The 24,802-nt window shown below is 40.5% G+C and overlaps 1 protein-coding gene across 2 annotated transcripts in view; it reads right to left on the reverse strand.

The window, feature by feature from the left end:
• Window positions 1–3,622: 3,622 nt before the first annotated feature.
• The window catches only part of ACE2 (angiotensin converting enzyme 2), a 38,172-nt gene continuing 16,992 nt past the window's right edge, over window positions 3,623–24,802 (reverse strand). For both annotated transcript variants that reach the window (XM_010968001.3, XM_074359537.1), the window contains 12 exons: window positions 23,839–23,936; window positions 21,372–21,541; window positions 19,684–19,910; window positions 17,402–17,546; window positions 15,446–15,544; window positions 14,634–14,756; window positions 14,059–14,231; window positions 12,762–12,820; window positions 10,236–10,336; window positions 8,781–8,897; window positions 6,380–6,574; window positions 3,623–4,594 (listed from right to left, as the gene is read on the reverse strand). In XM_010968001.3, the coding sequence (XP_010966303.1) occupies window positions 4,486–4,594; window positions 6,380–6,574; window positions 8,781–8,897; window positions 10,236–10,336; window positions 12,762–12,820; window positions 14,059–14,231; window positions 14,634–14,756; window positions 15,446–15,544; window positions 17,402–17,546; window positions 19,684–19,910; window positions 21,372–21,541; window positions 23,839–23,936 (1,616 nt within the window). In that variant the 3' untranslated portion in view covers window positions 3,623–4,485. The remainder of the gene's footprint in view (window positions 4,595–6,379; window positions 6,575–8,780; window positions 8,898–10,235; window positions 10,337–12,761; window positions 12,821–14,058; window positions 14,232–14,633; window positions 14,757–15,445; window positions 15,545–17,401; window positions 17,547–19,683; window positions 19,911–21,371; window positions 21,542–23,838; window positions 23,937–24,802) is intronic.

A 24,802-nucleotide genomic window follows, 5' to 3' on the forward strand; every position in this document is an offset into this window, starting at 1 on the left:
CACTTGCCTTCATGTTTCAATGTTCTCCATCTTTAGCTTGCATGAGAATCAAATGGAGAGGTTATTAAAACTGTTTCCTTAGGAACTACCTCAGAGATCCTGGTACAGCAGGTCTGAGTGCATCCTGAGAATCTGTATTTTTAACAGGCTCCCAGATGTTCCTGTACATTCAGTCTGAACTGCCCTGGGGGACCTCATTATATGGTGGGCACTGTTAAAGTGATCCACAATTCAATCCAAATGATGCAACTGTTATCTGATATCCCGATTAGAAGCATGACTTTATGTCATCATGTACACAAATATAAAACTAAAGTTAAATAACATTCAATAATATATTAACTATGTGACACAGAGAAAATTTTTAAAGATGCTAAGGTATAACCCAATGCCTTTTTCCTTATGCTTAACCATTATCAATCGCAACTCAAGTATAACCATGATCTTGTATTAGATTGCTGCTTTCTTCAGTAGTTCCCCTCTATCCACAGGGGATACATCCCAAGACCCCAGTGGATGCCTGAAACCAAGGATAATACCAAACCCTATATATACTATGTCTTTTCCAACACACACATACCTATGATAGTTTAATTTATAAATTAGGCACAGTAAAAGATTAACAACAATAACTAATAATAAAATAGAACAATTATAACAATATACTATAATAAAAGTTATGTGAATGTGGTCTCTCTCAAAATATCTTACTGTACACATTTAATGCCTTTTCCATCTTAACTAAGCACTTATCGCACACGGTGGCCGTAACTTTTGCAATCTGAGATATGACAGCAAAACTAGTATGAATTTAATTTTCCTTCTTCACAGATTCACCAATAGAAGATTTGTTCTTACCATGGGTCTTGGCCACCTCAGCATCCGATTTTTTTTCCTTTCCTTACGGAGTTGAGAGCTTTCACTTTTTCACCTAAAAGAAGCACTTTATGGCTTCTCTCTGGCATTTCCAAATCTCCAGAATCACTCCTTTTGTGCTTTGGGGCCAAGATTAAGTAAATAAATGTCATTTGAACACAGCACTGCGACACCGCAACAGCAGGCCTGATAACCACGGCCACTGAGAGACTAACTGACGAGACACGCTGGGCAGAGACTATTCACGTCACGAGAGCTGATGTCGCGAGATTTCATCCCGCTACTCAAAACAGCAGGCAGAGCTGATGTCGCGAGATTTTATCCCGCTACTCAAACAGGCGGGCCCTTTAAAATGTATAAATTGTTTATTTCTGGAATTTTCCATTTAATATTTTCAGATCATGGTTGACCACAGGTAACTGAAACCACAGAAAGTGAAACGGAGGCTAAGGGGAGCCTACCGTAATCATTTAAAATCCTTTCGTTTGGGGCCCTGGGGCATCTGGCTACTTTGATAACTGAACTATGTATTTTATATCTTGATACAAAGGTACAGGAGTCCTACTTTCGCTTCTTGTGGCTATTACTAAAAGGTACTTTAGCTTTAAAACTGCCCCTGTGAATACCTGCCTTCACAACCCATAGGTTTTCATCATTTTGGAGTTCACTGTCATGCCTGTAATGTCAAGAAGGGTAAGAGAAAGTTTAGGTGAATGGCACTGCTACAGCGAAAAGTCACCCTAATTAAACCCTGCTACTATTTTCCAGATATCAGTTAACAATCTCCCATAAGAGACATTCACACCCTTTCTCATCCCTCTCACCCTTTACCCCCTAGCTATTTGGAATGATTCCTCTTGGTATTTGTTACCTGACATTTAAAAAATAATTCCTTATTTTCAGCAAAATTGATTTATGATAATAGTCTTCTATTTTTTTTTAACAGAGGTACACAAATCTCAACATATAATGAAATGGAACTTTTGAAATAACCACTAGGGATTTATACATTCAGCGAGCATTTATTTACCACGCACCATGTTCCAGGTTCTTTCCTCCCCAAGGGAAAAGAAGGAACAAGTAACACAACCCTTCCTCCTCAATGGACCCATAGTCAGGTGGGGGTACCCTTTGCTGCTCTGATCCTGTCCACAAGAGGTCTGCACCACAAACTGTTAACCAACCCCTTGAAAGATTTCTCAAGCCCAAACTAGGTCTTTCTGGTCCCCCTTCCCAAAAGGTTGTTTTCTTTTCTTCTCCTTACTTTTATATATTTGATCTTCTAAAAATGAAACCGAGCAGGACCCAATGGCACCTTCCCAGAAAGAGACCCTCCCCTCTTGTTTGTAGAAAATCTTGAGCCTCCTAGGCCTTCCCTGAGTTCCAAAGAGCAAATTTAATCAGAGAAATGAGAAAATGCAGAAACAAAGAAAAACAGTCAAGCAAGACAAAATAGTAAGTTTAGTCATAAAACAAAGAGAAAGACCTTGAGTTCTTGCTCAAGGGCTACAGCTAATATCCCGAGCCATATCCTTGCGTTGTTTTGCAGATACTAAAACTCCCACCAGGTGGAAGAAGCTAACTGCATGCTGACTACCAGCATATAGACACGAGACAAGTTAGAACCAGAAGGTTGATGATGTTCACTCTGGAAATACTACCCTGTTACCTCACCACCATCCAATCAGAAAAATGTCCATGAGCTAATCATTCACCCTACAACCCTAGCCCCTAATGTTGCCTTTAAAAGCCCTTCCCTAAGAGCCACCCAGAAGTTCAGGTCTCCTTACCTGGCCCCATGTTGGGCGCCTTGTAAGAATCGCTGTACCTTCCTTCACCATAACCCAGTGTCAGTAGATTGGCTTTGCTGTGTGTCGGGAAAGGAGACACGAGTTTGGTTCAGTAACAAAAATAATCCTCTTTATAGCTAAAGTAATACATGCTTGCCATAAAAATTCAAACACAGAATTGTCTACTATGAAAAGAAGCCAAAGCCTTGCTTAGAAGCCTGGCTCCAAAAATCTAGCCAAGCAAGATTTTTAAGGAACCAGTAGAAGTTTATCAGAAAATAAGTCCAGTGATGCCAGGAGGAATCAAGTAAAGGAACAATATTCATACTATTTAAAACATGCATGATAATTCTGAATTAACTGTGTTTAGTGGTGGTATGTTGTATTTATTGTGGTTGTTTTGAACCAGAGGTCTGCCTACACTCTTTCAGAAGTGAACAAAAAGGCTGTCCACCCCTGACGTGGCTGACGAATCTGCCATTACCATTATCTCTGTAGAATTCATTCATTTAGCACAAAGTTACTCTAACATTATGCTGATCATCACATAGACTGAACTGATGGGTAGAGTTTAGATATTTTAAACTATTTAATCCATTTTAAATCAGTATTCAGGTCTGTAATGGATGCTGTGCTCAGACCTGGGCTGGGGGCTCTGAGATATATAAAAGCACTACCAGGTTTGGTTCCTAACCTGATAGTGTAGACACTCTTAACACAACTCTTTTTAGACTGATTTTGTAATTGCTTTATATTTATTATAATATAATAAATAATAATATATAATTTATATATAATAAATATAAATATATATTCCAATTGAAGACATTGGAATACATTCCAATTTGGGAGGTCAACCATCCCAGGCAGTCAGACAGCAACTTTGTTCCTGAAAGTGAAAAGCAGACAGAATCCAAGGAAGCCCCAGCATGTAAATACACATGAGACTACAGGAGTGTGTAAATCTAATAAATGTTTATTGAGTGTCTGCTTTGTGCTCAGCACTGTTCAGACATTGTGGGCAAATGCAAAAGATTGAAGAGATCGGGTGCCCACTTCAGAGGGTGGCATTCAGTTGGGATTTCCAAGCACTCCACAGAGAACAACTGAAGCGAGTTTCTATCAGATGGGCTCTGGAGGGGGTTCACAGAGGCCCCTGGGGTGAGTGTTATGTTGTCAGGAAGATGGTGATCAAGCAGCTTGGAAGGCGATGTCCTCTAACGGCTCTCTGGATTCTTCTCTCTTTTGTCGCCCTGTCACCCTGAAGAAGGCATGTTCCAGACCAATCATCACTGTGGGCAAATCACTATAGTACTTAGATTAAGTTAACGTGAAGAGAGCATGTCATCCTTTACACATGAATTAAATCAAAGTGAACAGTGTGTTCTCCATCCCCACATTTCCAACAGTTCACAGGCACTGTCCTTCAAAGTGACCCATCCAGATTCCACACAAGACCCAACACTTGTTCCCACCATGTCTCCTTTTTTGTTCCAGCAACACAACAAACATTTCCATTTCCATTTCTATTAGCCCTGAACAGCCTGTGAGGCCAAAAGACACATTTTCTCTATTTTTAAATAGAAACATTTCTTTCAGGAAACAGAAGAGAAGTCAAATCCTGAGGCAGAAACAAATACTAAAAGCAATGCAAGTGAAGATGCCCTCTCCTCAGGTGTATCTTCTCTGGACAACTTTTTCCAAACAGAGCCACAGTTTTGACATTTAATGACATCCTTATAATCTTATATTTTCTGTACCGTGAAACTAACATTTACATACAATAAAATCACCTCAAGAGGAAATAAAATAGATTTTTCTAAAATGAAGTCTGAACATCGTCACCATTTTGGAATCCTGAATTGTTTTCTCCTTTACTCAAGTCCACGGAACCATAAGGATTTTCTTCAGTGCTTGCTTGTTTTTTCCTGTTAAATAAAGTGAAGTCAACTTAATATCATGATCTTAGAATGACATGGCCTCTCTTGGACTCCACTGGGCTCAGGCATCTTTCACATCTCAGCATTCAATCACTGCTGGTCTCATTTGCATATCAGACCCTCTTAACGGACTATAAGCACCCAGAGTGCATTGCATTCACTTCTTTAGCCCCATGATCTGTTGGCATGATGCCTGGCTGAGCATAGCAGACTGGTTACTGTATAAGCTCTAGAGTCACAGAGAGGGGGCCTCTGGACCTCAGTCTGCCTATTTGGAAAATGATAGCCATTATGTGACGTCAGTGAAATAATGCTGGCAGAGTACTGACACTACCTGGTGTATAATCCTTAATAAATATTAACCATTATTATTATTTTCAGGAACTTGGTGGTTATTTAGCCAGTCACTTTCATTTTAAAGAGCTTCCCTACTAAGTTATCAGCTTCCAAAGTATAAAGACCAGGGTAGACCTCTTTGTAGTAAAACAATCAGCTTTACAAACTGAGATATATCGTCACGTGTCACTGACTAGCTGTGTAAATGTGAGAAAGTTTCTTGGCCTCCTGGAATCTCAGTCTTATATATACATGAAGATAATCACACATTTATGTCATACATGTGCTGAGAACATTAATGTATGAAAGTACTGAGCAGGATTGACAGTCCTATTTTTCTGTGTACCTTCTATTAACATAGTGTGTAGCATGAAGGGGGTGCCCCCACATAATTTCTTTAATGAATTCACTTTGGAACAGCATCACATGTGCCAATTTTTAGTATACAGAAGAGTGCTTCTCAAATGTGCGTATCAGTCACCTGGGGAATCTTACTAAAATGCAGATTCTGATTAATCCGGTCTCTGAAAAACAGATCCTTTTTACTGACTTTGGGAAGGGAACTTGGAAGCAAAAAGTGACAGGGAGACTCTAAGTCCCATTTTGCATTTAAAAAATTTGAACTATATGACTGTATTCTAGCCAATGCCTAATTTTTAAAATGAATCTATTTTGGGGAACAAAAAATCTCTATAGTAAAGAATGAGCAAAATAGACTAGTGCCTGTAAAAATTGAAACAAGAACATGTTTAAACAACCTGAAGTGTTTTGTTAGGTGCTATAAAATATTATTAACCTTAATTACATAAGCCCAACAAAAGTAAATGATTTCTCAAGGTCAGAAAACAAATCTACTGGCAGAGCAAGACTATAAATCAGGTCTCTAGTGATTTAAATCCTCAATTAACTTGGATCTTCAGTTCAAGAACAAATGAGAGGGCATCTGACTCAAGAACTGAGGGGACAGAAAGGCATCTGGGCTACTCAAGGAGGAATGAAGATTCCAGTGTAGTAGTCAGAAGCAACTCTCAGAGCTCATTCTTGATTTCACAGTTCAAACCCACCACTAATCCAATCTCTAGGGTCACTTCTAGACCAAGGAGGACTCATCAGTAAGGATAATCCCCTGAGCCTACCCACCCCTGCTGAGTTTGGAGTGCCTCTTAGCAGCAGGGAAATGATGCTGTGGCCAGGATGGAGTTGACCCGGGCATGCCAGTAAACCCCAGGCTGGACATCTGTATGGTAGGATTTGCTAGGAAGGCAAAGTGCTGATGAAATCTGGTACATTTCTAGGGGATGCCCAAGAAAATTTAGGTGCAAAATTGTCCAAGTAAGTAGTTGGCTTGTACAACCTACCAGATACTACAAACTTTCCAGTTTGTTTTCCCTAAACCTTTCTGTTTTAGGATAGGTAAGTCTAGGAAAGGTCACTTACTTCCTTCGATCTCTGATCCCAGTGAAGATGAGCACGACAATCCCAACCACTACCAGTCCCATCACGATCCCAAAGATAATCAGCCATACGGTGACAGGCGGTTCGTAAGGGGGCCCTAGAGTCGGCTGAATACCCAGAAACTCCAGGCTGTTGTCATCCAGGCGGAAAGCATCATTGATACGGCTCCGGGACATCCTATTCCCCAAAGCAAAACATTTAGGCAAAAGGGACACTTAGGCAAAATAAAATTGCGTGCAATTATTTATATTATTGTTCCCAAACGAATTTGATAAGGCTTATCTCAAAAATGTACATCTACAATCACCATGAAATCAAAGTACATCAAAGATGATTTTTAAAACAAAAACAAAAAATAGTGAAATGTTCAATATTCTGGATTGAAAACCAAAGTGTCTGGGATCCCATCGCTCTGCCCTTGGGTATAGTCAGGAGGTCAGAGTCCACCCAGATAGAGAGGTAGGTCAAAGCAGAATTAGCCACGTGACCCCTGGCAACCTCCGCCTTGAAGAGTCTCGTCATTCTGGAAACAGGAAGTTTGAGGACCCCTGCAGCTTGCAGGAGGGCTGGGCTCTTTCACGATGACCACAGCTGGCACTTTCCCCCAAGACAAATCACTTGGAGGCAGCCAGTGAGTCTCTAGGCGTGGTCGCATTGGATACCCTACTAAACCGGATTTTCTAGGCACACTGCCCTTCAGATCCTGATTCGGCTTCCGAAGATGAACGGCAGCTCAGGGGCGCCACCTAGTGAGCATCTCCGTTGCAGCAGGTATCTCAAGTTTTTTGGGTTTTTGTTTGTTTCTTTAACAGCTAGGGCAAATACCTACATCTATCCAGTCTTCACTTTTGCTGTTTTGAGAAACAGCTGAGGCAAATTGAGAAAACTGTTCCTTCTCAACGCTCACTGCCAATACCAAGTTCCTCTTTTTCTTAATTGAAGTATAGTTAGTTTACAATGTTGTGTTAGTTTCTGTTGTACAGCACAGTGATTCAGTTATATATATATATATATATATATATATATATATATATATATATATATATATATATATATATATATGTATGTATGTATATTCCTTTTCATATTCTTTTCAATTATAGGTTATTACAAGGTATTGAGTATAGTTCCCTGTGCTATACAGTAGGACTGTGTCATTTATCTATTTTATATATAGTAGTTAGTATCTGCAAATCCTGAACTCCTAATTTAGCCCTCCACCACCCTCCCTTTCATCCCTAGCAACCATAAGTTTGTTCTCTATGTCTGTGATCTGTTTCTGTTTTGTAAATAAGTTCATTTGTCTCATTTTTTAGAGTCTACATATAAGTGATATATGGTATTTTTCTCTTTCTGGCTTCACGTAGAATGATGGTCTCCAGGTCCATCCATGTTGCTGCAAAAGGCATTATTTCATTATTTTTTATGGCTGAGTAGTATTCCATTATTTATATCTACCACAACTTCTTTATCTAGTCATCTGTCAATGGACATTCAGGTTGTTTCCATATCTTGGCTATTGTAAATAATGCTGCCTTGAACATTGGGGTGCATGTATCTTTTCAAATTAGAGTTTCCTCCAGATATATGCCCAGGAGGGGGACTGCTGGATCATATGGTAGCTCTATTTTTAGTTTTTTAAGGAATCTCCATACTACCAAGTTCATCTTCTGATGTGGAGGCTAAACAATGTCTAAGGAATACTATCCTTGCCCACCTTGTTCCAGACTTTGGTTAAATGAATCCTACAACGAAGTCCCTACAGCACATGACAGCAACCCCTGTATATGTCCGCTCTGCACTTACCATTTTCTGGGTGTGCTGGCCAGACTTCCTTCAGCCAGTACCTGCTGCCTTGGCCTGGAAGAATTCCCAAGCCGCAAGATTTGGCCCTGTCTGCTGGCCAGCAATGTAGAGGGGTTACTGCCACCTGTAAGCAGTTCTCACCCATGACTCCCAGGAGATGGTAAATAAACACCCCAGATCTGATGGGACAATTCAGCTGCATGTTCTACACCGTCTCCCAGAATTCCCCAGCAGAATGGCACTCGAGTTGCCCACAGTAGCCACTTGCTCATAATGTGTCATTTATTCCCTTCTTCCCTTGCTGTCTCCTGCCCACATTTCTCTATCAGTGTTTCTTGAGATCACTTCCCAAAGAAACTACTTACACTCAAATCCTTGTCTGAGGACCTGCATCAGGAGAAACCCAATCAAGACAATTCCCTTGCTATGAGATCGTTCTGGAATGAAACCCCACGTTTTTCAGATGAGCAAAAACATGTAAATGATTCAGAATGGTGCCTGGTGGTGTAAGAGCACCCTAAATATTCCTTACAGTTCTTGTCGCACTTATATAGTTCATTTGAAAATAAAATATCACCTGATGGCCTCTTCGACTTCAGTTCTAGGAATGATGTCGGACACATTTTTAGGTGAAGTGACAAAGAAGCTGAAGGAGATTCTTGGTTTCAAATCACTCACCCACACGTCCTCCACCCTGTGGAGAAACCAAAGAAACAGCTCCCCTTGTGGCACGGAGGACACAATAAAGAGAGTGAAGATTTCTGCCGGTGAAAAGGAGATGAAGGGGAGGACCTCAGGGTAAAGGAGAGAGACATGGGTGGGGCCGCTAATGGAAGGATGTCATTGTCCAAAAAACCGGAACACCACCCAAAGTGAATGAACTCAGCTATGGAAATTGTGATAGCAAATCTTGGCACTATTGGTTCGGCCACCGTAGGAGAACCGCGGTTCTTTTTCAATGACAGAAATACTTCAAACTGAAAGCACCAGAAGAATCAGCGAGGAGTCCTTGGTGAGCCAGGACTGTGGTCAACAAGATGCTAGGCAGGGATGGCTCAGTTTCTGAGGCAGAGGTGGTGCATTTACATATTCCCACCCGGCCCTGCCCAGAGCAAACCGGCATGGTACACCCCGCGGTGACGGAGAGCGGGTGCTTACAGCACAACGTGACAAGACTGTGCTCTCACAGCTGCCACACTGATCTAATAAAGCCTAAGGCTGACCCTGTGGCCCAGAGCCTTTCTCACTCAGAATGGAAGCCAGTGTCCTGAGACTGGCTTGCAAGGCCCACGTGAACTTTCTCCTCGCCTTCCCACGCCCACGGCCGGGGACTACCCTGCCTACATCTCCCGCTTGCCTCCTATTGTCTCCCTCTGCTCCAGCCACACTGGCCTCCTTGCTGGTCCTTCAGCAGGTGGATATTTGTTCCTCGGGGTCTTTCCACCTGCTATTTTCCCCTGAAACATTCCCCCCGCCCCCGTTGTCTGCACCACTGGCTCTCTTTCCTGCTTCAGCTATGTGCTCAAATATGAACAAGGCCTTTTCTGACCATTTTAGTTAAAATTGAACTCTACACACACACACCCCAGCACTCCCTAACATTTATCACTATCTAATTCTACTATATTTCTCTTATATATTTTGTCGGTGGTCTATAACACATGCACACTCACATAAAACACATACATTAGAATATAAGCTCAATGAAAGCAGTCATTTCTCCCTTTTTTCAGAGCTGAGGGTGGCTGAGAGCATTTGAGGAAAAGAAGGGGAGAGAGGAGGGGAGGGGAGGGGAGGAGAGAGACGAGGAGGGGGCCATCTAATAAGAACAGTGCTCTTGCAATTGACAAGTCAAATAAGTCACAGTCATCCCCAAATAAAGTGGCCCCAATCCCAGGATATCAGAGGTTTAAAAGTTAGTAAGAGATTTTTCTTAATTTCACTGGAATAAAAGTTTAAGTGTAATATTTTCTTAAACCCAAGAGGAAGGGAAGTACGGGTTGGAGGAACTTGAGGGCACAAGTGAACTCACCCGAAAAGAATGGTCTGGTTTTGGACTTTTAAAAAATACTTTCTCATGGCATAGGCAAGAGATGACTGGAACAAGTACATTTCATTGTCATTCCATTCATACTGTAAATTCAAAAGGAAAGCACTGTTCAGAGGGATCATGGGTTACGTTAAACTGATACTCCACAAGCATTATTTTTCAGTTGTCTGAGATTCCAAAGATTCTTGCTAGGCACTGTCAGTGACCTCCAGCTCGAGTGTTCATCAGTGTCACCTGGAGGGCCTGTTAAACCACTGAATACTGGGCCCTACCTCAGAATTTCGAATTTAGAAGGTCTGGAATGAGACTCAAGAATTTGCAGCTCTAACAAGCTCCCAGGTGGTGCTAGTAGTGCTGGTCCAGCATCCACGCTTTAAGAACCACTGGGTTCACTGGCCCTTTTAACTTAGTTTGATGTGAGCCAAAATTAACGCCGTGAAGGCAGGTTTATAGGCGGGAGTCATGTAAACCATTGGTTTTGGTTAAAATGTCTGTATACTGTAGACAGATATGCTGAGTTTTTACTATTTTTATAACAAGTTCTCAGATATGTATAAGCATAAAAGAAAAAGAAATTCTTGAAGTTCAAAGGAAAACATTTTTTTCTTTTTGTAAACAGGATCATTTGTTCTTGGCTTTCAGTGCTAAACAAATGGGTGGTGTATAAAACTTGTTGAAAGAGAAAAAAAGCATTCACTCTTTCCTCCAGTAGGTGGCAGTAGAGATCAATGAATAGCACAAAGTTTGCGTCTCTTCTTTCCCTTTAAGGAAAAACAATTACAAGATTTCACAAAAGGATTGCCAAGTTGACCTCTGCTTGATATCACTCAGGTGTTGGGAAAAGCTGCTTTAACAGTAATAATGATAGTATTAATATCACTAATAATATTCTGGTTACTATTTCTATATTCAAAAAAATTAAAGGCTAATTTCTCAAAATGGCATCAAAGATGTAGTTGGACTTTGCCTTGAAATAGTTGGAACTGGGCAGCTATTCTGGTCCTGATGTGTAGGTGGCTACAAGTGTGGTTCTGGTCTCATCAAAGCAGCCTGCTGCTCAGTGAATTGGCCTCAAGGTTACACCATCAGCCCCTCTGAAGACTATTTACTAATCCCGCAAGGCCTGGAAAGAGGACATGGGGACAAATATCAAGACAAAAGAAGATAATTGAAAGGGATCCTGATCTACTGGATACTTTAGAGGAGGGGCTTCAAGATGGCAGAACAGAAGGACGTGGAGCTCACTCTCTCCCACAAATAAATCAAAGTAATCAAAATTTATTAGTCCAAGGAAGAGCTAATAAAAATATGACAGAAAGAAATAATCCCAGAGACATTCAATGATTGCTAAGAAATCGGAACTTCAACTTTTAGAGTTTGGGAAGTGATGTGCCTCCATTTTTATTATTTCCTCCTTAAATGTTCATTTTTTTAACTCCTATTGTTATTGATATTTTGATGTCTTACTTATCTATGACAATTACACTACAACTACTGTGGAGCCTTGGACAATATTTAACTTCCCAGGAAAAGTAAGGGTAGAAATACAATCTCTGGGCCTATCCAATGCAAGAGACAGTTTCTGTAGCATCTTGGACTGTTTTATCCAATAATGCCAGGTTGCCCTCCAATCCTGTAAAACCTTCGGAGTGCCACCCACACCCAGGCCTTTGATCCCCATCTGCCTGGGGTGGCCCTCTGCTTTCCTCTTTCCCAATCAAAGCTGCTACTCCTTCAAACTGGATAACCTGAAGCAGGTGCTTAGGAGAAAGCACGAGCTGATTAAAATAATTCACCTGAAGGTGTCAGGAATATGATTTTCTGTAAAACATTTTGTCGTCCTGAAATGCATCTCTACATTGGTGGTTCTCAAACTGTGCTGTAATTACAATCACCTGGGGAGCTTTTCCGACTCCTGATGCCACACTCCAGAGCAATGAAGTCAGAATGTCTGGGAGCGAGACTCAAAGCATGAATATTTTTAAAACATCTCAAATGACTCCACCGTACAGCCAGGTTTGAGAAACAGTGTTCTAAACCAGAGCTTCCCAGTCTTTATTGTGTCTACAAACCACCCAGGCGCTGATTAAAATGCAGATTCTGATTAAGCAGGTCCAAGGCTGGGGTCAAAGATTAAAACAAGCTTCTAGCATATAGATGATTGACTAAAACAAAACAAAGCAAAAACTACCTACACTACTTCTAAAAACAATCTCTCAAAATATAACCATGTCCTCTTCCTCAAAATACAAGTAATGGTGATAAGAGCGAATTGGGAGGGGGGATATTTGATACTTAAGATTGGATGTTTTCTCATCGATCTTCGTAACACCTTCAAAGTAACAAGGAAAAAGCAGGCACAGCCAATCCAATAAGGAATGCATTACTAAAAAAACCAACCCAAAAGCCAAAGGCCAGAATCTGGGGCTTGTAGCTTTTAAGAGAACCATGTGTCCAATTTAAGGGAATGCATAGAAAAGTAATAGACACGCTGTCCAGAATACTCACTGCTTTGTCTCCAAGAGCTGATTTTAGGCTTATCCTTACTTTGATGCTTTGGTCAGTATCTGATTAAAGAGAAATAACAGACTGTTGTCACAGATGACAGATTGACCATGTGTGTTTATTTCCTTCCTCTCCCAAGATCCCACTAAAGTGATAGTTACGGAATTTTTTAAAGGTAGAAACACATTTTTGGAAAATGAGAAGTTATGGAGGAGTGGTAAGTGTTTTCTCAAGGGTCAGGAAGAGCCTAATATGTACACAGAGGCAGTACAGACCCCCCAAGTTCCAGAGAATCCTGGAGAGGCTTGGGATTCAGATATAGCAGGGGGTGGGAAGAAGATACTGGACTGAAAACAAGGGGAATGAATGTCCAGGAATGGTTAAAGCCCCTTTGTGGGTCAGTTGATGCTCCTACCCCATGAGCTCTTGCTTAGAAAGTCACTTGGAGGCTGTGCTGTAGCAAAACAAGAGGTAATCCACAAAAGAAGACATGGCGCCCAGGAGGCAGTGGGTTCAACCCCGGACAGCAGCAAATGGATGACTGAGGGTGAAAACTGTGGTCCAGATTGAGACGGAAAGATGTGAGACTCTAAGAGGGAATTCTTTAGGGAAAAATGAGACTGAAAAGAATAGATATATTGGAATAGTTGGAAAAGATGAATGCAACGTTGATAGCAAATTAAGCACGCAAAAAGAAAAAGGTAGTAGAAACTTCAGGACAAACAAAAAGCCACATAAGAAAGGATATAAAATAGTATATTATTTGATTCTGGAGGCATAATGATGTAAATATTGATAATTTCATCACTAAAAATTATGTTAAACTTCATTGGGTGGAAAAGGAGGTGGAAGAGTAGACAGAAGTGACCAATGGAGAAATGACAATATAAACAAATTGTTTAGAAATGTGACTATAACTGCCAGAAAGAAGAGGTAATAGCATTAAAACTGTTAAAAAGTATTTATCTTTGAAGAGCAGGATTTGAATACAGTGGGTTGGGGACTGTTACATACTCTTTCATTTTAAATATGGAGCTAATAAAGCTGACTTGAAAGAGAGAGAGAGAGAGAGAAAGAGAGAGAGAGATGCAGTTTTCACTGTGCCAAATACCTAGTAGGGACTCAATAAATGTTTCCTCCCAGATAAAATGGCAGCTGCCTCCACAGCACAGTCAGAAGCAGGGTCTAAGTAGAGGGAAAACATACTCAGCTGTGTCACAGTCCCAAGAGCCTGGGGCCAGAGAGGATTAGGGAAAACAGAAAAGGGGCAATGAGAACTGCGTCAGCTCAGGGTACTCACATGGAGTCCAGTCCGTGCTCCATCCCACGAAAGAATTCCTGTTCTGGTCTTTGAGCCAGGTCAACAAGGGCTCAAAGTAGTTGAGCAGTGGTTTGACATCCATAGTCTTTACTCCTACCAAGCCTTCCAGTGCTAAGGTCCACGGCTCTGATTTTCCAAGGCTCAGCATTTGGCTACATGAACAAAGGGGAGGGTGGGTTTAGGGTCTTTTGAGGGACTCCAGATACACATAGATTTACATGTACAATCTCTGGTTTCTCCTCTTTGGCGTAAGTTTGCCCCTGGTGAGTAAGAAAATAAGGCACGTTAACAGATGGATTCATCCTTCAATCTCTTCCCTTCCAGTGAGTACAGAAAGCTCTGGAGTTATGACATGGAGAGAGGAGGGGGCCTGTCCAGCCATCACATGGTCTAGGTTCCTGTGGGACCACAAAACAAACATCTCACTTGTGGATGAGGACATTCGGAGGCCCTAAATTTTCTTTTTAGAACAAAGAAATCAAATTCAAACCCAGGCATGGAAAAGAGTCATACTGAATAGTAGGAGAGGCTGAATATTTGGAAGCACTTCTTACAGCAGCTTCTGTCCTGCTTCGGTAGAATTTGAGATGTCACATTTGTACAGGGGACCTTCATGTTTTGCTATTTGGCAAAGGGCTTCATGAAACTGGAATTGATAAATGGTCCTTGTGTAATATCTGTAAAAGATACAAACAGACAAAAATTTGTCCCGCATTTAGTTTCTGGGATAGAGTCATAGATTGGGGCATATATTTAAATTTTGAGGCCCTAATAACCAAAGAAGGACCAGTCAAACCTCTTTCCCCTCCAGAAAGACCCAAACACAAACCCTACAGAGTCATCGTACTTAGATTCGTGTATCAGCTGATAAAAAGGCAGTATACCTTTGTTAAATCTTAGCTCACATCTGTACTGTGTTTTATGGATTTAGAGCCCTTTCATATAAATGATGCCATTCGATCCTTATGGCAGGTCAAGAGTATGATTTCCACTTTACAAATAAAGAAACTGAGGCTCAGCCAATTCAAGATCTGGGGCCAATAGGTGAAGAATAGAGGTTTTTAGATTTCATGTTAAACATGTTTTTTCCATTAGAATTACTCTGAACTCTGCCAGGAACAAGAAGACAAAGAAAGATATTTTTTAATTTCTCCCAAGGATATTGTAAATTCCTTGATGGTGGAGAAAAGATCTCACATAAGTTTTATTTAACCCAATAAATTGAGTTGAGTTAAAACGAATTGAAACTGATCGTCTATTTTGAGGTTCTAGGGGGGAGGTAGTTGGAGATAGAAAGAGAGATTATAGTCATCATTCTGTCCCCAAATCCTAGGAGTTAAACAATAAGAAGAAAGCTGTCATTTACCGGATGAATGAGTAATCTTCAGCAACGTGGAACAGACACGCCGGATCACAGTATGTTTCATCATGGGGCAGCGGTTCCACCACCCCGACTATCTCTCGCCTTTGGGGAGAAATGAAGCTATGTTAGCTGTGGATCACTCACCATGAGAAAGCGCAGCTGGGTGCAGCTGGTGCGGTTGCATCAGCCAATGGCTTTTATAATGGAATTGGTTGTCAGATGAAATAGAAACAGTGTAAAAAATGACGGAATACAGCCCATGATGTAGTTACCTCTATCTTTTTAAATTCAGCTAGTCTAGACCACTAGAAGATAGTTGAACCTTCAAAACACTAATTTATTTATTTATTTATTAGTTGAAGTAATATCGGTTTACAACGTTGTATTGAAAAAACACTAATAGAGTGCATTGTGTGGCCAAAAACTGTGAAAGTCCTAATAATTCCTCTCTGGCACCATATTTTATATACTCCTGGTAGACAGAATTTTCTAAAATTGAAATCTTATTCTCCAAGGCTGGCTCAAATGGCCCCTTCTCTGTGAGGCCTGCTCCCGATCCGAACCACCCGCCAGTACAGTGAGCCCTCCAGCTCCTTCCGCCTTCTCTAGCTGCACCTCCTTGGCCATTTCTCTGTTTTAGCACTGTTCACATACAGCTCCTCCTTGCCCTGAGACTTGAGCACCAGACGGCGGGGCTGTGTTTGGATCATCTTTAGAGTTCCAGTGCCAAACACAGTGCCAGATGCTAAGAAAAGACTCTATGTGTATTTGTTGGATGAATGGAGTAATGAATGTATTCATGAATCATTGGAAGGGTCTGATTCCATGTACCTTTGGAAAGAAACTATAAGGGATCAAAATTAATTCAATCAGAAAGAAAAGGTAGGGAAACCATGTATTTGGCATTGTTTAAACAGAATACATTCATCCTTTCTGATTGTGGGATCACGATAGACATCATTTCGGTAATACTCAAGTGCTAGAAACAGCTGCTATAGATGCTGCCTCCTTCCTCCCAAGGAGGATTTATGTTAACAGAAAGACTCTTGGCAGAAGAGCGGCACTGACTCAAATTTATGGGTATGGGGCTGAATGTTATAATGGTAGATCTTCACTACAAAAAGGGAAAGTAAGAAAAATAAAGAAAAATAATTGACAGGAATCTGACTAATAGATGGTGGGGAGATTTCTTTCTTTCCTTCCTTCCTCCCTCCCTTCCTTCCTTCTTCTTGTAACACTTTCACCAATTATTTTATACCTACATGTGCCAGGTACTGTGCAAGGCACTTGGGATACAGTGATGAATGATGTAGTGCTGAAACTACTGGAAGTGATCACTCTCTGTTGCTCAAATGCAGCAGGCTCTCTCCAGCTTGGAATTCTCTGTTCCCCACTATGTATACCTGGTTAACCCCCACATCTTCTCAAAGCTCACCTGGGATGCCTCTCCTCCTCTGACCCACCAGCCAGGGCTTTGGATCTCCCCTTGGATGCCCATGGATCCCCACACCCTCCCATCACAACCCAACACATTGCAGTGGTTTCATTTCCCACACCCCTCCACAGACTAAAAGTTCTTTGGAGTCGAGGAGAACAACATGACCAGCATCAGCTCCCCAGAGCTTGACCTAAAATGTGGGCTTAGTATTTTTGCTTCAGGGAATGGACAAAAGAAAAAATCAAAATGAATACTTTGATCATTTCCTAAATAGTGTCACTATTTAATGGGTGACTCAACACTTAAGAAGATAGAGCATGAGATATTATGTAACCTGACCCTGCTGAGCCAAGGAAACGTTAACTGAGAAGGCACCCAGATGGTGACTTAAAAAGAAGGCCGTTAGTGTGTGTGTGTGTGTGTGTGTGTGTGTGTGTGTGTGTACAGGCCAGCCAAATGCTTTTAAATAAACAGCAAACTCATGAGAAAACATTTTACTGATTGCATATTCATGGACTTACTTCATCTCCCACCACTTCTGCATCCACTGCTCCTTGGGAATTTCACCCTTAAAGACCATCCACCTCCACTTTTCTAACATGTAAGTAAACGGTAGAGTTCCAACAATTGTCAGTGCTTGTTTGAGTAGGAAGTTTATTTCTGTTTCTGGAAGTACAATGGGAAAGAATAAATATTAAGATGAGGATGACAGTGGACATTTTGTGTTAGATAATTTCCTAATCTCAAGATATTATTCCTCAAGATATACTTATTATAGGGATGGTTACATGAGAAACATTGACAGTGGATATACATACAATATACATATATAATAAATACATACATATGTATATACTCGCTTTCTCAGCTGAGGGATGTGGAGTAGGGTGAAGCCTTGGATAGAACTGGTAAAATAAATCCACACATAAGTCCAAATCTTCTTCTTTAAATTAGTTTCAATTGCCTTCCTTACACACTTCTTATCAGAGCTAACTGGGGCTCTTTCATCTACTTCCCTAGTCATACTGTTTATTCTTGTGAGCCCCATGAAGGCAGTGACTGTTAATGTCTCAGTCAAGCCTGTATCCCTAGCCTGGTGTCTGCTACATGATGCTCTCTGTGAGCCTTTGCTAAATCAATGAATATTAAACAGATATGGCCAAAAGCCAGTAAACCAGGGAGGGAAAAACAAATTAAAAAAAGAGCCTCCCTAGAGGAAATAATTTCCTGGATCATCAGAAGTACAATGCACTTTAAATTTACTGACATTTCCCTTACCTGAGTTTAAAATGCCTTAACAAGTTACGTTATTTCATTTATCCTTTATTGGTGAAGTAATAAGGCAGTAGAGCTCACATCTGGTGTATAAATGAAGCTCACTGGGATGTAAGCAGAGGGATACCATGTACTTGGCACACCACTATATCTCTAGAGTCTAGAAAAATGTCTTGCACATAGTATGTGCTCAATAAATATTTCTGGAAGAAAGGAAGAGAGGGAGAAGGAGAGAGGGAGAGAAGGAATGAAGAGCCTTATTTGTTTAACATCATTCACAGATCAGAGCAGAGCCAAGGAAAGAAGCAGTTTTTCAAACCAGTGGCTTAACCATGCCTAGTACTGTCTTAGTTATTCAACCATCTTTGCCTGCTGTCAAGGAATATTTTAAAATGATAAAACAAATAATTGTCTGTTAATGGACTTGAGAATCATACTTTAAAATTAGGAAATAGGTGTGGTTACCGTGAACTCCCTTTCCTTTGCTGCTCCCTTCATGGGAGGACGCCGCTACTCATCTATTACCCACTGAGTCTGTGTTTACTGTAACTTTTTTGGACATCATGATGGCTTTACATTGACCCAGGTCCTTGTGAGATCATAAAGGTCTGAAGCCAGAAATCAAGGCACAGTGAACTGCCTACACACGGATGGGCCTTAACCTCACTGACCAAAGGTACCAGCCAGCAAAACTGATGTTTATGCTCCAAACAGCTAAAGTGAGGATAGAGAAATACATGGAAAAGAAGAACATATTTGGCTCTAAGTTTCCTTCTTTCACGCAGAAGAATCCTCACTGAAAAATCTGGTATCTTGCGAATATTTGTTGTGTTCCATCAAGTACAAGTCATCCAAAGAGAAACAGGCTGCCTCAGGCAAATGTTGAAAGATAGCCTGGATCAGAGGGGATGTTACAGGGGCAAATTCCTGCTTCAGCAAGATGAACAAAATGTTTCAGTCTCTTCCAATCTTGATTTTCACCACCTGTTCCTTAAGAACCCCCAAATTTCCAAGCTATGCTCTGCTTTGTGTAACATTATGGGAAGAGTTTTAGATTAGGCTCTGGTTCTGGTTCTGCCACATTGCTTTTTGACATTGGGCTAGTTATGTTCCCTCTCTTGTCTTCAGTCCGCTTCCTCCGCAAAATGGTCTTCAGCATCTGTTCCAGCTCCACCATTTTGGTTTTTCCCGAGAACCAGGGGGATCTAGTCAGAACTCCGACACTAATTAGCTGGCTGACCTTGGATAAGCCAGTTCAGTTTTGTGGGCCTGTTTTAAAAATCTTCTTTTAAATGGTTCTTAGAATCCCAAGGCTGCTCACTTAGTTTTCTCTCTTATGCAAAGATACAAAGCCAGAAGTTGGCATGTTGTTATATATACTTAAACTTTTTTTTACCAGTAGCAGTTCCCAGTTACCCCTAAATACATCATATGGCAAAATTAAATACATCCTACACACGACCATAAACACCTTTGTCCATATCAGACTAAAGAATCCCCAAAACATGCCATGAAAAGATGTCCATACCACTGTCTTCATAAAAGTCAGCTGGCAGAAGACCAAGGGCTTTCAAATAGTGAGGTGTTGCTGCAGAAAGTGACATGATTTCCCCAACAGCTTCATGGAAACCTTCATTAGCTCCATTTCTTAGCAGGAAGGGTTGTATGGCATATGCCATGTCATACTGGATGTGTCCCATCTCGTGATGGGCTGTCAGGAAGTCATCCATCGTCACCTTTGTGCACATCTTGATCCTGAACAAAAATGGGCACCATGAAAATGAATCTCATTGAATTTCCCTTACATATCACAGTAGAGTTGTATGGGGTTTGGATAGCACAGATCACCTTTCCAAGATTTATTCACCAATGACTCCTAAGGACTTACCATTTATGTCCTAGAAACTGTACTAGGTGCTCAATACAATGTGACGGGCAGGCCTGAACCCTGTTCTCCTACTCACAGACTAATAGAAAGAAAAACAGACTTCTACAAAAACTCTGAGGCAAGTACTCTCTAAGTGACAGTGGACATGGCCTGGGGCATAACAGTGAGTAAATGCAGGCACAGTATCCGAGAAGCACCAGGAAGGGTATAACTCAGGATGCAATGAGCAATCTGGACCTTGATTAACATGCTGCAGAGTTTGCCAGTAGATGGCAGGGAGAGACAAGAAGATGACATTCTTTTAAGTGCTCAATGAGGATGGCTTGAGAGAAGAATGTGGCATTTGGAACACAGCCAGCAGTTGGGTAGAGCCAGGACAGAGAAGTAGCAGGAGAAGGGGCTGGAAACTGATATTTGGGGATCATTAGCATGTAAGTCAGGGAGTGGATGTGATGGCCCATGAAGCAGGTGGAGAATGGCCAGAAAAGAGGGCAAAGGACAAAGCCCTAGTAGGTCCCAGGATATACAGAGTGGAGAGAGGAAAAGGAGAAAGAGAGAGAAGTCAAAGAAGTCCGGAAGAGGCTGTCAGTGCAGATACCAGTGAAAAATAGCACCTCTGGGGTGGCAGCCTCCTTCTCTTCCACCTTGTCACACAGAACCTTCTTGACGTGCCCTTTTTTCTAGCCTAACCTGTGGACGCCAGTACACAATGCCAGGTACCCTCTCTGCATTTGATCCTGCTGTTCTCCCTGCCCAATGTACTGCCCAGCCCTGTCTGTCCAAATCCTTCTCATCTTTCAAGCCTCATTCAAATGCCACCTGAAAAGCCCTGTCTGAGCTGAACCCCATTCCAGGTATGGTCACTTATCTTCCTGCTCTCCATAGAGTGTTCTCTGTGTCTCTCTTATGACACATACGACCTTCTCTGTTTTATCGCAGCTTAGCTATTCACCTGTCCTCTCTCACTCAGAAGAGGGAAACAGGGAGGGGAGGATGAATGCCTAATTCACATAGCCCATCTTCTGTAAATCTTAGCGCCAAACCTTTCCTCCTAATGGGGATACCACCATTCCCATGACCATGTAACCCTAGTGGGTGCATTTTATCTCAAATGAGGTGAACTGTTTAAAGGTTCAAGTTAGAGCCTGCAGACAGGCTCCTTTTCCTTGGAAAGCGCAGATGTGCACTCATGAACTCCCAGACTTTGTTCAAGGAGAGTTCATTCATCTCTTCTATGCTCAGAGAAGCAGAGAAGGAATCCAGATTCATCCACATCCCTCCACTATCTCCCGTTTTAGTATCAGCGGTGTAAATATCAGCCTCACTACCTGAAGTCACCCTTCCCCAGGTCCCAAGCTGTGGGGTGGCAGACCACTTTACGGCCATCGCCTGGCTCAGTTAGCATGGAGTTATCCCAGAATCCTTGAGTCATGTTAGGAAGGCCAATAGACACAAAGAACTTCTCAGCCTCCTTGAAGATCCTCTTTGCATCCCAAGACTGGAAAAAAAAAGAACAGCATTTGATTCTAGCATTAAAATCACAGCATTCTTCCTATTGGAAATGTACAAAGGAGGAGCCTTCCTGGAAGGCAATTTGGCAACATGTACGGACAGCTTTCAGTGTTTACACTATTTGTCTCAGTAATTCTATGTCTAGGGAACTAATCTAGAAAATTCTCAGAAATTAGGTCAAAGAATTACATTTTAAATGATTTTTATTGTTATTTTAATTGAAATATATTTGACATATAACATTCTATAAATTTAAGGTGTACAACATATACAATGATTTTTAATAGGGGGAAAAAAGGAAACCACCACCAGAATGGTTAAATAAATAATGATGCCTTTGTGGAATGGAAAATGAAAAGCAATTAGATTTATAAAGAATTTTTATTGATTTTTTATGATTTAATAGTAAGTGAAAAGTAAAATATTATAAACTGCTTATATAGGATAATCTTAATGAGGAAATCCATAAAAATATTAACAGTAGACTGGGTAAGATTATGTGTGATTTTTTTGGTCTTTATTCTTTATGTTCCAAGTATAAACATAAACGACCTTCTCTTTGCTAAAAACTATTCAACTCAAGCCAAAAATCCTTGATTGAGCTCCTTCAAGGGGCAAGGCCCTGGTACTAGATTCAGTGGATGACACAAACAATAGAGTAGACATGAAGTTGTGGAACCAAAAAGGCCCACAAGTGACCCAGCAGCAAATGGGGTAGCGGGCCTTGGCTTCAATGTCTGTACAAGAATCTTAACTTTCAGAATGTTCTGGAACTGGAAAGGGGCAACAGTAGGTGTCTGCCATCCAGCAAGCTCTTCTGGGAACCTAACTCTGGAGCTGACCAAGACTTCTTTGGCGATAAGGCCCTTATCAGTCAAACTAAGTTTGTGAAATTGGCAGATATTTAATGAATCACTTTTTAGTGACACAGAAAACTTCCTCTGATCTTAAAGATCTGTCAAGTTTGGTTTTTCTCCTATGTCAGCTTTCAGGAGATGAACCTGGATATAACATGGATTTTTTTTTTTTTTTACCTTTAAACGCTTAAGGTCAGGCAATATTGGTATTAATGAGCATGACATCTGTTGAACGAAGAATGAACGGACAGAAAACCAGACTGGAAATATGAGGAGTTCTCAGTTCCAACCTTTGTTGCCACTTTGGGCAAATCACTTACCTGAACCTCAGTTTCCTCACATCCAACATGGAACTATCACAATACCTGTCCTGACCGTCTCATAGGTTTGTTGTCAATGTAACATTAGGAGACATGGTAGATGGGCTAAGGAGCAACACAAGATGGGCCTCTGCTGCTGCTCAGCTGTGAAGTGGGGCTGGAACAGCTACAGGAATCTGGGGTCCTTGCAGCTTCATGTTTTTATTCTGCTGTGGACTTTTCCCAGGAGTCTGTTATGTAGGTGAAGGGGCTCCCTGCACTGCTGCTTACACATTTAAAACTGTTAGCAAGCCAAAATCCAGCAATGCATCAATAGTAAAGTAGATCATGGTGCAACTATCTGAAGAAGTTTTACACAGCCATGAGAATTATGATTATGGATTCTACTGAGAAATGTAGGCTCATAGCTAAATAAAGAAAAACACATAATTATAACTATAATATGATTTCATCAATGGAGGAGAACACAGAAGAAATTAATACAACATTGTACACAGACTATACTTCAACAAAAATTTTTTAAAAATTTTAAAAATATGATAAAAAAATTTGCACAAATGCAGAAAATCGGTGTATAGTTTAATGAATTACTAACAGATGAAAAAAATGAAGAGAACACAGAGAATTTAAACAATTATTCCAAGATGGTAAAAAAAAAGGTTATTTTAAAACTATTTTAAAGACTTTTGTAATATTTTTAACAACAAGGATTTTTTAAATATGCAAAAAAATTTTAATGATGTCCTTTTTTTTTTTTACTATTCATAGAGATCACTGACTGAGTAGTCAGCCATGACTAACTTTAGAAAGAGTTATGCCAACCAGCTGATAATTCTGTATCTTATTGCTTAATGGAAAACTCAGGTCATCTCCATTTTTAATATCTCTCAGCAAGATCAACAGCATATTGGTTATTCAAGGTACTTGATGTCCCTGGCATTATAAACTACTTTTCCATGAAAAGATAGCTACGTCAGAAATAAATTTAAATTAGCTTGAAATTCTTATTTACACAGTTTCATTTGCAAAAGATAAGAAGGGAAGGAGGGCATAAAAAAAATGAAGTTGAGGATGTACATTTGATTTTCAAGACCTCTTCTTCCTACCTGGTTCTCCATTGCTTCGGTAACATCTATGTTTGGTTTCTGTCCAAAGGGGACTGTCAAAGAGTATAGATTTGTCCAAAATCTACCCCACATATCGCCTATTTAAAAAAAGACTTGGTTAATACATGACAAAGACAGCAGAAGTAGAGACCTGGTTTTACACAGTGCATGCGGTGGAATTGGTAAACAGGCCATAGAGTATTCTAGATTTAATCTAGTTTCTATGCTTCCTTTTCATTACCTCTTTTTCTCTTCTCTTATTTTAAGTTTTCAACACTCCCTTCTTTTCATACCTCCTCTAAAAGTTTAAAATGGCAGATTATGAGGTCAGGCAAAGCTTATTAGAGAAACATCCCTGTTTCTCACATTTCAACTTCCAATTCAAAGGCACAATTTATTAAATATATGGGACATCATAGCTATTATAGATTAGAAACAGATTTATACATCCATCATCCATGGGACAAAACACTACAAATTAAACTGTTAGTAATCCTTAATGTTGGATTCAAGAGAGATCATATAGGATCATCATTTAGGACTCTCTACTAACCAACTAGTAACTAAGTTCCATTTTTATTACTGTACTATAGTAATACACTTAACTGGGTGATTTTTTAAACATCTCAAACAAATGTCAAATTGGATTCTAAGGCCAGAAACTAAAAGCAAAAATGGATCTAGAAAAAATCAACCTAATAGCAGGACCAGAATCTTGGCACCAAAGGAATAGGGCGAGACAACTACATGAAGAGTACTCTAATGAACTCATGTTTTAAAAGATAAAACTCAGTAGAGATAAATGTAAAGTCCTATGCTTCAATTTTAAAGAAAAATCTATCTATTATAGAAATATATGATACGTGACATAAGGCTAAAACATAACCCACATGTAAAAGACCAAAAGGGACCCAACAAACAGTATGACATGGCTTCCAAAACACAAATGTGACCTTAAGGTAAA

Source organism: Camelus bactrianus, chromosome X (assembly GCF_048773025.1).
Source record: "Camelus bactrianus isolate YW-2024 breed Bactrian camel chromosome X, ASM4877302v1, whole genome shotgun sequence".
NCBI lineage: Eukaryota > Metazoa > Chordata > Mammalia > Artiodactyla > Camelidae > Camelus > Camelus bactrianus.